The 13347-nt window shown below is 40.3% G+C and overlaps 1 protein-coding gene across 2 annotated transcripts; it reads left to right on the top strand.

Moving 5' to 3' along the window:
• The first annotated feature begins 580 nt into the window (after positions 1-580).
• Positions 581-13204, top strand: washc4 (WASH complex subunit 4). Of its 2 annotated transcripts, none has more exons than XM_037255133.1 (33): positions 581-751; positions 1196-1335; positions 1874-1927; positions 2018-2083; positions 2232-2277; positions 2377-2444; positions 2535-2617; positions 3228-3270; positions 3345-3448; positions 3525-3645; positions 3734-3857; positions 3941-4068; positions 4150-4310; positions 4420-4546; positions 4632-4757; positions 4828-4935; positions 5354-5500; positions 7602-7681; positions 7774-7879; positions 8542-8658; positions 8745-8913; positions 9099-9253; positions 9712-9786; positions 9892-9996; positions 10072-10206; positions 10290-10398; positions 10846-10909; positions 11037-11126; positions 11242-11389; positions 11638-11734; positions 11818-12014; positions 12125-12221; positions 12312-13204. In XM_037255133.1, the coding sequence occupies exons 1-33, from the start codon at positions 691-693 to the stop codon at positions 12374-12376; spliced, it is 3516 nt and encodes a 1171-aa protein (XP_037111028.1). In that variant the 5' UTR covers positions 581-690; the 3' UTR covers positions 12377-13204. The 2 variants fall into 2 exon arrangements, with proteins under 2 accessions (XP_037111028.1, XP_037111027.1); XM_037255132.1 differs by having other exon boundaries at positions 691-751; positions 10846-10912; positions 11040-11126.
• The last annotated feature ends 143 nt before the right edge of the window (positions 13205-13347 follow it).

The raw sequence follows: 13347 nt of genomic DNA, 5'->3' as shown, positions 1-13347 counted from the left end.
ATAACCACCACAGATGAATAAATGTATTATTCACATATTCTAAACTAATGCTGTTCAAGCATGGCTTGCATGCATTAACAGCATAACGTACAACCAGTACAACCATTATTTGAATATAATTAACCATGGATATGATGAACCTGTCTGTGGCAGACAAATTGGGAGAAAAAAAAAGTGCAAAACAAAAGCTGAGGACTTACGGGCCGTGTTCATCCACTGTAACCTTACAGTTTGCGACAACAAACGCCCTGGTTGTTGCCCCTAATTGAATAAAGTAATAAGAATTGTCAAGGAAGGGCCTGCTATAGCTTCAGTAGCACTATAATCTAACAACAGAGAGGGGCCAAATACGATATTTCAGTAACACACACTCTATACTAACTAACTAACTAACTAACTAACTAACTAACTAACTAACTAACTAACTAACTAACTAACTAACTAACTAACTAACTATATATATATATTCTACTTTTTACATATGTAAAACGTTTTGTGATAAGAATTGTGGAAAGTGGGGAAATAATATTGGGAATATATTCTTATATAAGCATGTCCGCTTGTCTATGAACTTCCGGACTTCATTTCCCAAGAACGCTTGCGGCACTTTTCGAAATCACAAGACCCATCATGGCTTTTTGCAGCACTATATTTTAAAAACAGTGTCTGGATTGCATATTTTCCTGCGAAATGGCTGTGGAAACTCTTGCACCTGATTGGGAATTTGACTGTTTTGACGACGGTTCACAGAGTGAGTTACTGCAATTCGGTCGATTGTTTTTCAAGTGACTGCATCATCTTACAGCAGCTAGCAAGTTAGCCTTAAAAAGCTTCGTTTCTTTGATTATGGAATGCAATTGTGCCGAACAGTCCATCAAACTGAAACCCACGTTGCTTTGATTTACTGTCATCTTTGCTTACTTATAACAGTCAACAATAATAGAATATAAGCTAACGCTCCGTCCAAACATCACAGCTGACAGATTGTTAAATACCTGAGGTAAAGAAAGTACTTCTGTATTATGCATACCACCGATCACAGCTTAAGATACACTTGCATCATTTAATGAGTCCCCATCACAAGTTCCGAATGGGATCGGGATCGAATTATAATGCTGCGTCGCGTGGCATTCCTAAAACGACGAACTACTGGACTTGCCTTGTCGAAGTACTGATGAAAGATCCCTCCCAACAGAAATACATACAGAAGTTCAACTCAAAAATTATGCCAAGTTTTTGGAAGAGTACACAGCTCAGCTGAGGGGCATTGAGGAGGCTCTCGATGACTCAATTGGAGATGTTTGGGACTTCACCCTGGACCCCATTGCCCTGAAAGTAAGGAAACCACAATCATTGTGAATATTAACAATTAGCAAAGCAAAAATTGGCACAGAAGTTAGCTTTAGCAAACTGAAGCAATTTATACCACTTGTTTATAAAATTTGGAATGTTCATGCATGTCAGAGAATACGATCCCAACTATGTTTTGGAATTGTTTTGCTGGGGAAGGGACTGATATACTTGACAAAACAGATCAATCAGGAAATACAGGCACAAATGGCTCATCCAAATGGACAGTGGTCCAAAGCATACTGCCAAATTGGTTACATAGGCCATTACAATGCCCCGATGTTAATTATTTTGAAAATGTATGAGCGGATCTGAAAGGCATGTGTGAGCAAGGTGGCCTTACCCTGGCTTAAGTTACATCCGTTCTGTCAGGAGGAATCATCTAAAATTCCTTCCAAATATTGTAATGAAATGTATGAAGAATTCTGCCATACAATAAAGTAATGAAAACTAAAAAAACAAAGTTGAAAAAAACTCACATTATTCTGTCATTTAGTTATTTCACCAATATTTTGTATTTCAGCTCATCCCACATGAGCAGTCTTCCTTGTTGGAGTTGATTAAAACAGACAATAAGGTAAAGATAAAAAAAAAAAAACATTGATCTATTTCAGTGATCATTAAAAGATCAGACCTGAAATGTTTTTCTTTTCATGTTGATTTGCAGGTCCTCAATAAAGTCATCACGGTATATGCTGCTCTGTGTAGTGAGGTGAAGAATCTCAAGTATGAGGTAAGCATGTAACTGCTCAGTTTCAAATCTGCTTATGTTCTGTGGCTGCCACAGTATCTCATTTCATTGGTCATTGTTTTCTGTGTGCTATATTGTGTACTGCACATAATAAAACTAGAATCATTGCACTGGTCATGTTCTCTCACAGGCAGAAAACAAGTTCTACAATGGTTTATTGTACTATGGAGAGGGAGGTAATCTGCCAGTCATCAACTCCTTTTTTTCCTTATCAGTATAATATTGCTCATTGTTTCAGTCTGGATTAATTAGACTCATGCATCCCCTTTTAACAGTGTCTGACCTTAGCGTTGTTGAAGGCGAGTGCCAAATTCAGATGGGCAGATTCATCTCCTTCCTACAGGTAGCGAATGAAGGAATTTGTTTAATTAATAACAAAATAATAGTGTCTTATTTACAGTACAAAAAGAATTGACTCATAATTGTCTATCAGGAACTGTCCTGTTTTGTGTCAAGATGTTATGAAGTGGTTGTCAACATTGTTCATCAGCTGGGTGCCCTCTACAACAGCAACAAGTAAGTTAACAAAAGCCACGTGACGAACAGATGAAAGTGTTGCTATATTCATGCTTTACTTGCACTCCCCATTAATTTTCTGTAGCATGTGGAATGTTAACTGTAAAACTCACTCGCAAGAACCACACGGGAGACAGTATGCCTTTTGAACACTTGCAAGTGGAGAAATCGTTCATCACTGTGCATACAGCGATGTTCGAACGAAGTCTGACTTTGGATTCTTGCGAGAGCCTATTTATTGAGAGAAGCAGGGTGGGGGTGAGGTTGGAAAGGTTTGGTGAACCCCTGGCCTCTGGTCAAGTCAGAGCAGGGGGTGGGGTGTTTTACGATGTTGTGTAAAGAGAATGACTGATTGCTTCCTCTGCATCAGTTCAAAGGATCTTAGCACTTTATTCTACTACTTTGTTAAGACAGGACAAGCTTGGTTAATTATTACAGGTTACATTCCAACATAATCATAGGATCAAACTAATCTATCAACCCTAGCAAAAACTAAGCAGTTGACTGATAAATTCATATTGGAGCAGGAATGGAATTATCTTTGCACTGCTCATTCATAAACCCTGACCTTTGTACCCGTAAATAACTGACCAGTAATATAATATTTCAGGGCTGCAACTAAAATTATTGATTCATCGGGTGTCCATTTCCAGGTAAGCCTTCACATATCACCACCATTTTTGGATGATTTTTTTAAAAACCCTCTGTATTCTTTTTCCGTCTGCAGATAGTTTATGAACACCTTGGTGATTTATTAGTGGTTCTACTTACCCTTGATGAAATCATGGAAAATCACGGGACACTCAAAGATCACTGGAAGATGTATAAGAGGTATAGTTTAATTTCCAGAACAATTGATTCGTAATTCACATTTTGGCATACATTTATTGCAATAATTTGGTTGCAGGTTATTGAAGTCTGTGCACCACAATCCTGGGAAATTTTCAATTGCCGAAGAGAAACTGAAACCATTTGAGAAGCTCTTGCTCAAACTTGAAGGACAGTTGCTCGATGGCATGATACTGCAGGTAACTTCCTTTTAAATATCAAATAATCAAACCATGAACCAATTAATCAAGCCTGACCAATGCTGTCTTGTCTCGCACAATGCAACAGGCATGCGTTGACCAGAGGTTTGACGATCCTGCCAAAGGAGTAACTATAACCAAAAATGCCTCTTTTGCCGAGGAGTTTGCCTTCAATATACGGACCATCTTCTCCAATGTGGAGTCCAAGATTGGTCAGGTTTAATTCATGTGATATTTGCTCACCAAACGTTGTTCTAACATAATTTTGAGTGATTTACGTCTGTGTGGTTTACAGGGGAACCATCAGAAATTGATCAGAGAGATAAATACGCTGGAGTGTGTGCTCTCTTTGTGCTTCACTTTTACATCTTTAGAACTGTAGACAAAAAGCTCTACAAATCACTCCTAGATGTCTATAAAAAGGTATTCAGAAAAGTCCCGCTGGATTGATCACCGCTTATTCCCTCGACACAGCTTGTTGAAGCTTTCGTGTTTGTACTTCAGGTTCCAGCTGTCACTCTGACTGCCAACATCATTTGGTTCCCCGACACATTCCTGCTTAGCAAGGTTCCCGCTGCAGCTAAAATGATAGACAAGAGAAGTATTCAAGCCATCCGAGCACATCGAGACATCTTCCTTCAGCAAAGAGCCCAGACACTGTTGAAGTAAGTCATCTGTGTCCTTTTTTTTATTTTTTATTTTTTTTATTTTTTTTTTTTATAGAAGGTCAGCAACAATTGCAGGTTTGGTAACATGATGTCGGCCTGTCTTCAGGGATGTTCAGTCGTACTATGTGTTTGTAACGTCATGGATGATGAAGATTGAGTCCATTCTGTGCAAGGAGCAAAAGACTGGCAAGATGGCTGAAGACCTTAACAGCAGGTGTAATGTATTTGTTCAGGTAAAACAAATCGAGATGACTTCATTGACCCGTCCAAATCTTTTTTTTCTGTGACAACTTACTTGGTGTTTCCTTTCACACAAAGGGTGTCCTATTTGCATACAGCATCGGTACCATTATCAAGACCACCATGAACATGTACATGTCCATGCAGCGGCCCATGACCAAGACCTCTGTCAAGGCGCTGTGCCGATTGGTGGAATTGTTAAAGGTGCGTTACCATGGAAGCTGTCAGGACTTGGCAGACGTACTGATCTTGTGTCATGTGACTGCCCCTCAAGGCTGTGGAGCACACGTTTCACAGACGGTCGATGGTCGTCGCCGATTCTGTCTCTCATATCACTCAGCAGCTGCAGTCGCAGGCCCTCAACGCTATCTGTGTTGCCAAGGTAACGCACACGCTATATGGGATCACATGACATTTCGCTCGTCGTGTATCTCCCCTCCAGTCACTTGTTATTGCCCGGTACCAAGTGACCCACGGACCGGTACTGGTCCGCGGCCCGGTGGTTGGGGACCACTACTTTAAACAATAACTTCCTTGTTTAACTAGACATGAGTATGTCATGAGATGTATGTACTCCATGTGAACAAGACAACGTCTGTAGGAAGAGCGCGATTCGAGCCACACTTTCTGTGTGTCTGGTTTCCGCCCTTATGCAAAAGTCGTTGGCCAGTGAAGACAACTCTCTGCCTCTGTGAAATTCTTGATAAATGTTGATGAACCCAACAGTCATGATAGCCCAAGGATCAAGCATTACGCCACACTCTGCTTGCTTATTCTTGCCTGTTTTTGTTTGTCCCCAGAAACGGGTGATATCTGACAAGAAGTACAGCGAGCAGCGTCTGGATGTGCTGTCCTCCTTGGTGCTTGCTGAAAATGTCCTCAGTGGACCCAGCACAAAAGAGAGACGTCTTGTCGTGTCTTTGGCTCTCTGTGTTGGCACTCGGATGGTAAGTGCGCACCGTTCAGGACACTGAGCCATCATTTTTTCATATTTGACTGAATGCAATGGATTAGAATTTTACACGGAACATTTCCATCAGTCGTCAACAATACTGGAGACTGTCATGGACCTTTCGTCAGTCTGTCACAGACATACTGCGCGCCCCTAGGGTTAGTGACGATTCGGGCGACGGACAATAAAACACCTCCATTGTCGTAGTCTTTCGTCGTTTCCAAGTTTCTGTCATTTGCCAGCAAAACAGAAGTCTGCCAGTGCCTCCTTTTGGTGACGGAATGCCCACTTCTGATGATTTGCCGTCTCTTAGTTTGCATACTATTTGCCTATCTTCAAGCTGCAGCTGCAACGAACTTCCTGTTGTGCAAAAAATCTCTCCGGCAGCCGTTTCTCGTAACCTGTTTATCTGCGGCTGCACGCCATCTGTTTCAGTTGATCAAATTACCGTGGGGTCGCATTCATTCTCCACCAAATAGTTGAACTATCACCCCTTGTTGACTCCTCTTAATCCTCATCCACATCAATACATTGTGTATGAATAAACATCAAAAATAAAACATCAACCTTAAATACATGTAGGTTTCTGTTCAAACATCGTAACAACAATAAAACATATATCATGTCCATCAATTACTTAATTTAACACACAATTATGGCAAAGCTAAATAATATAAAACACAACTCAATCTAACAACGGTTAACATAACACATAATCATACCCGACTACGATCATGGGTGCCCCTACGTTAACATGTAAAATTGTAATGCTTAAACTGTTACAGATTATATTATAGCAAAGCAAGGTATCATAAAATAATTCAAAGTTGTGTGTCGTCAGTCTCTACTCATGTCAAGCTTTGTCACCATCTTCTGGCGAAATTTGATATTGCACTTTGAGCCAATTCACACCTGGGCCAAATCCAATAACACATCCTACGCACCATCTGCACCACCTAGCCACCATGTCACTTCACACAGCTCTAGAATTGAGTGATGGTGTCCTGCGCTTTGCATTGGATGCAGCTGCTCGTCCATGGAAACCCTTTCCATGAAACGCTGTTTTGAAGTTCACATGAAGTTTGCATTCCCTCAGCAGAAATAAGACCTGGCACTACACACCCCAGCTTGAATAACAACTCCATCCACTTCTTTTTTTTTTTTTTTTTTTTTTTTTTAAATTTCAGATGGCTTTGTTTGGCAATTGCCCTCTTGACATGCACTTCAACAACTGAACTCCCCACAACATCAACCCCCCTTAACCACTGAGTTCCTGAGAGCGACCCATTCTTTCACAAATGTAACACTGTAAAAACAGTCTGCATTCCTTGGTGCTTGACTATACATCCTCGGCCTTGGATAAGAACACCCAGATGGGGGAGTGAATACTTTGGACAGTATTGTGTCTTTTTTTTTTTTTTCTTAGATAAGAGCCCAGGAGACAAAACTATCTTTTGTGCACATTAATTCAAAGAGGTCAGAGCAGCAGCACAGAGTAGCAAGCAGATAATGATGCCATCTGGAAAACACAGATACTTATACACAACCATTGGTGTGTATTTGTGCATCTGTATTTATATTCCTTCAAGGCTTCTTTCTTTCTTCGATTGTCTGACTGAGCCTCCTTTGCCTCATACCTTCCTGAAATGAAATACACTCCCTGTGGACCTAAACTTTGCACCAGGGGTGGGCAATAAATTTTGCAAAGACACCGCATAAACTGAAATGCTGGAAATCCAACTTGGTAACCTCAACTTATCTAAAATATTATTTTTAATGGATTGAGAAAAAGCAAGTTATCTGTTTTGGGCCCCAATCACCAACTCTTATTAACCGTTCAGGATTCAGACTCCCACATATGTAGAATTAGAAGTATTGTTGTTTTCTGTGTGTGCTACACTTTAACACAGTGTACACAGAACAACAACAAAAAACTGTCAAAAGATATACAAAGAACTTGTGGCATTGTAATATAGCATACCTCTAAGTTATATATTGTCATGAACAATTCCCGGTCAGCATTTTCATATTATATCACAATGTGATGAATATTTAAAATTCAAAGCATGATGTAAATAACATTTTACACGCTGTAGAAAACCTTCAGAGATGAGGAGTTGCTTCCACTGCAGCTTGTGTTGAAGAAGCTGGACCTGATTAGTGAGCTGAGTGAGAGGTGGGAGATGACAGGATCACACTCAACAACTTGGATACGACAGATGTGTGATTAGTGTTGTTGTTGTGTTTTTTTTAAACTTTACTTCTAAGGGTCAAACTTCAGTGCGACTGCAGTTTCCTTTACTGGCACCGAGCAGTGTTCCCTATCTACTTGGATGATGTCTATGAAAATGCAGTGGATGCAGCACGGATGCACGTAAGAACCATAACCTTGATATTTATCACATTCATGTCAGTTTTATCTGCATTGGAACTTTGATTTTATGGTGGTTTATACCAGAATTGGCTGTAATTCACAACAAGGCCAGTACACGGTGCTGTGTTGCTGTGAAAAGACAGAGACTGGTTGGTCAAATGTTGCCAGGCTCTGCTCATAACTAAAGAGAATTCAGACCATACGAGACTTGAGCAGGCTAAACCACGTCAGTATGGCGGCCGGTAGTGTTCATATCATTTCGGGACATGCAATCCCCTCCAAAATGACTGGAACAGCAATGTCAAGTCCTTTGGTTTTGTTGTAGACATCTGGATTTCAAATCTAAAGATGGTTCAGGTTTCCAACTCTTATTCCATCGTATCTTTTTAAAATGTTCATTCAGTGTCGATAAGATCCTATTTTGGCCGACAAGAAACCCTGTCGCTAAATCTGTGCACGATATCAACTGTGTCACATGGTAAATAAATCGGTAAGTGTGAAGCACCAGATAAAAGTATAATACTTACCACTGTTCGGCTCATCACGCTTCATTAGTTGAAATTTTCATTTTTACCATGTGATGACAGATATTTCAGTGTCTTTTTGAGGCGTTTTAACTGTGACCTCTTCTTTTGCTGTGCTGCCCCGATTGGTTCCTGCAGTACATGTTTAGCGCCCTGAGGGACTGCGTGCCTTCAATGCTGCAAACCAAACACATGGAGTCATATGACCAGCTACTGGAGAGCTACGACAAGGAGATCATGGAGGTTTTCAATGAGGTGAGTCAATGGACCGCAATAGAAAGGAAGTACCAAAATGACAGAACCAAAATCAGACCATTTGCTCTTTTTGTGTTGAATTAAAGCACCTGCTGGATAAATTGTGTAAAGAAATAGAGAAGGACTTGCGGCTTTCTGTTCACACGCACCTGAAGCTGGATGACAGGAATCCATTCAAAGTTGGAATGAAGGACTTTGCGCACTTCTTCTACCTCAAACCCATCAGATTCTTCAACCGGTTCATTCATATCAAAGGTTCTGAAAAAGTCCAGCTCTTAATAAGACCTCCAATCATATTTACAATCAGCTAAAACGGCAATTCTCAACTGGTGCAACACTTGACACCATCAAAAACAAAATATAAACTGTGCAGACATAAAAATGACATGTGCAAAATGTCACATTATTGCTGTTCATAATCAGTGCAAATGTCCTTCCAGAATACGTGACCCACTACCTGGATAAAACGTTCTACAACCTCACCACTGTGGCTCTTCACGACTGGGCCACTTACAGCGAGATGAGAAACCTTGCCACACAGCGTTACGGGCTGTCAATGACAGAAGCACACCTGCCGAGTCAGACCTTGGAGCAGGTCTGTCTGTTGCTTTGGAACATATCATGATGGCAATGCAATTAACATTTCTTTTAGATTGTGCCTCTCATGCAAATTGTGCAATAAAAAAAAAAGAAAATCCCTATTTATGAACAGGTTGAGATTTAAATGAACCAACGTTTGAGCTGATGTCGATAGATGCAGCGGCCTTAAAAATGGCGTGTACTCGAACCTTTGCCATGTCTCTTCTTAACAGGGGCGGGCAACTTATTGCATTTGCAGTTCATGCTATCCTTTTGAGAAGGCAGATGGATCTGTTTTCATCTAATCAATCTTCCCTGAGGCTCCACCATTTGCCTTGTGTATGAGCAGATGCACTGGTGGCGCTGGGGGGGTCGCGGGGCTACTGCCCCCCCTCTGAAATATATGATAATTGACATGGAACAAATTTGATAAGTGCTGATAATATTCTCCTAACACTGCGTATTTCCATCAAGGGCCTGGATGTGTTGGAGATCATGAGGAACATCCATGTTTTTGTCTCACGCTACCTTTATAACCTCAACAACCAGGTCAGAATTGTAGCCTTCTTGTTTATTTTCTTAGCAGCACTACCAATGCTACTGCTGCTGCATTGTGAAGTATTTTATAAAGTAACAACTATTATTGCCTCACAGATCTTCATTGAGAAGGCAAGTAACAACAAGCACTTGAACACCATCAACATCCGACACATCGCCAACTCTATCCGCACCCACGGCACTGGCATTATGAACACCACGGTGAGTGTACACGGAGATGTGCTTTGAGTTTATCATTGCTTGTATTAGCTCACAGGAGCAATTTATCTCCTTCAGGTGAACTTCACCTACCAGTTCTTGCGCAAGAAGTTTTACATCTTCAGTCAGTTCATGTACGATGAACACATCAAATCCAGGCTCATCAAGGACATTCGCTTCTTCAGAGAAACAAAGGACGAATCCGACCAAAAGGTGTGACAAGTAAATTTCAAGAAAACCAGAAATTTCTGAGGATGGAAATATTTTTTCTTAACATTGTCTGATGATTGTTGTAGTATCCTTTTGAGCGTGCTGAGAAGTTTAATCGTGGCATCAGGAAGCTGGGCATCACTCCTGATGGACAGAGTTACCTGGACCAGTTCAGACAGCTCATCAGTCAGATTGGTAAGATCTGCACGCAAATTGCAAATTACTGTGTGCGCATATGCTTGCTGGTATGATCTTTTTTTTGTTCTTTGCTTTATCTAAATTAACAATTGTGCATAACGTTGACTGTATTTGCACCGATGGTTAAATTGTGTGGCATTAGCAATCTGGGCATCGTTCATCATTTCCTGTTTTTTTTAATTATTTTTCCATATTTCATTTCGATGTATTCCATCATGGATGATTTGTTTTCAGAAATGTGTTGTAGGAATGGAATGGAATGCTTCCAAAATCTTTTGGTTTAAGTACTCTCACAAAAATAGATTAGTCTCAATGTCAGGATTACATATAAAATGATTTTGCTTGGTGTTTAATCTTTGTATAAGAAAATCATATTGTTTAAAGCTTTCAAATGTGTAACATTGTGTCAAGTCACTTAACGTGGGGTGCGCACTTGTCTGCAAGGTAACGCCATGGGTTACGTGCGCATGATCCGCTCAGGAGGACTCCATTGCTGTAGTAATGCAATTCGGTAAGCTGTCGAATGACAAGATACATTAGAAATTCCAAGAGTGGCTTGGATGGATGCCACCAGTCAAATTAAAAACGAATTAATGCTATTTATAAATGATAGTTTATTTGTCTTATGGGTCTTGAAGGTTTGTCCCAGACTTGGAGGATATTGTTAATTTTGAGGAGCTGGTAAAGGAGGAAGGACTGTCTGAGGAAACTCGGAGAGCTGCAAGGTAACACCTCGGACTACCATGCTGACATTCTGTCTTTTATGTGAATTAGGATGATGACACATCTAGATAAACGTAGTGGAAAGGTCACCTCTCGATATTCGATTGTCGTATACAGCGTCCTGGATTCCGTATTGGGAGATTTGACGAGCAACTCTGCCGAGGGGACGGAATACTTCAAGATGCTGGTGGAAGTATTTGCGCCTGAGTTTCGACGTGCAAAGAACATGCACCTGAGAAACTTCTACATGATTGTGCCCCCACTGGTCAGTACGGAGGCGTGCTAACTTCTCGCTGGTCTAATGAATAGCGATAGCATTCAATTTTTTAAATATAGTAGCAATCTAGTCAAATGGCATCACGTTACCATAAATGACATATTTTTGCTAAATGAGACCTATTGAAGCATCTAAAATTAATATGCACAGCACCAAACAAGATGTTAGATTTTGGGTTTGGAATACAGCTTTTGTGATGACATTTTGAATACGTTTGACATCAATTTCTCCTTTAGACTGTGAACTTTGTGGAACATTCAATCAGCTGCAAAGAGAAGTTGAACAAGAAGAACAAGATGGGAGCTGCTTTTACAGATGATGGATTTGCTATGGGCAAGTAACCTTCATTGCTTGGGGAAAATCGTAAAACGCATGCATGAATGGCTCGTGATTCTGCTTTTCTATTCTTCCCCAAGGTGTGGCATACATCCTGAAGCTGCTGGATCAATACTTGGAGTTCGACTCCCTGCACTGGTTCCAGTCAGTCAGAGATAAGTACAAGCAGGAGGTGAACGCCATGGTGAAGGAGCAGCATCTTCAAATTGCCAGTCAGGATCAAAAGTTGCTCCAAACAATGAACCTCACCCAGAAAAGATTAGATCTCTACCTTCAGGTACCCACTTCATGTAACCTTGCCTCCCTCTCTCATGAGCTTTGCTACTTCTTGAATAGGCTCATTGTCTGACACGGAGTATTTTTGTTCTGTTTGATGTCCATCTGCAGGAGTTTGAGTTACTTCACTTTTCCTTAAGCAGCGCCCGCATATTCTTCAGAGCGGACAAGACAGCAGCTGAGGAGACTCAGGAAAAGAAGGATAAAGGTTTATGAATGAGTCATATATTGTTTTTTAAAACGTGCTTCTAGTAAATTAATTATAAAGTTAATGGTTTTGGTCATCCACCCCCTATAGAAAACGCCTCTAAAGCTGGAGGATCTTCCGATGGAGCCAACACTCCAGAACCTGGATCAAAGTGACCTTGTTGTGATTTCGGCAGCAAGTGAACAAAGAATGAAAGAGAATGTGTAATAGGTCAAGACTGTGCTGTAAGGAACATTTGGCTGACATCAAAAGACTACAAATTTGACAGATTTATCACAGAAGATTGTCAGGTGGATTTTGTGTATGTTTTTATCAACGATTGTGTTGAGACTTACTGTGTGCTGTATTTTCTGTCTAACCATTTTATGTACAGCTTACCATCAATAGGGTCACGGCCCAAGGTGAGCTGGAGCTTATACAAGCTGACTTTGGGCGAGAGGCCTGCACTGGTCGTTAACCAATAATAAAAATGATAACATCTAATAGTTTTTTGGTTGTACCCTAATCAGTGAGCTCAAAATTGGATTTTTCATTTGCAAAGTAGCCTTGAGAAATGCAGAACAAGCATGTACTTTTACACAAATGCCATGTTTTGTCATAGGTGGCGTCATGATTGTTTATGGCCTTAAGTGGTAGCTTTGTTCTTAATGCCTCATTATGCATAGTAGCAAAATGTTTGTGTGCCATATTTGCATACAGCTCATTTTACTGTCCTTTTACCACATTGTTAAAATGTAAATGTGCCTTTCTGAACTGTAGGTATAGTATATTTGATTTAAAGAACAATAGATTAATAACCACTGAATCTCTTGCACAATGCAAGACTTTTTTGCAGCACTGATAATTGCATTTTACACATTTCTTAATTTTATATTCATTGTAATATTTGCCTAACATGACATTCCATCAACTTACCATCCTTGGGTACATATTTGAAAACTAATAAAACTTGCACTTTGGATTATTTTTGTTTGGCGCTTATACATAGTGTGTGTGTCATTTTTCCAGTGATTTGGTTGATGAGCTCGTAACTACATACAGTACAAGAGACATTGTAATTCAGGAAAGCTTTTGTCTCCTTTAATACAAAGATGAAGCGGTTGCCTCAAGAAATACAAGACAGATC

Source organism: Syngnathus acus, chromosome 6 (assembly GCF_901709675.1).
Source record: "Syngnathus acus chromosome 6, fSynAcu1.2, whole genome shotgun sequence".
NCBI classification, from domain to species: Eukaryota; Metazoa; Chordata; class Actinopteri; order Syngnathiformes; family Syngnathidae; genus Syngnathus; species Syngnathus acus.
Note: the sequence above shows the minus strand (reverse complement) of the source record. Positions and strands in the feature narration are given on the sequence as shown.

Excerpts from the sequence above, each read along its gene's own strand:
- washc4 (XM_037255133.1), top strand. The coding sequence starts at position 691 with ATGGCTGTGGAAACTCTTGCACCTGATTGGGAATTTGACTGTTTTGAC. Across the intron at positions 9,787-9,891 it reads TTTATAACCTCAACAACCAG|ATCTTCATTGAGAAGGCAAG; the intron begins GTCAGAATTGTA and ends ATTGCCTCACAG. Across the intron at positions 12,222-12,311 it reads TCAGGAAAAGAAGGATAAAG|AAAACGCCTCTAAAGCTGGA; the intron begins GTTTATGAATGA and ends CACCCCCTATAG.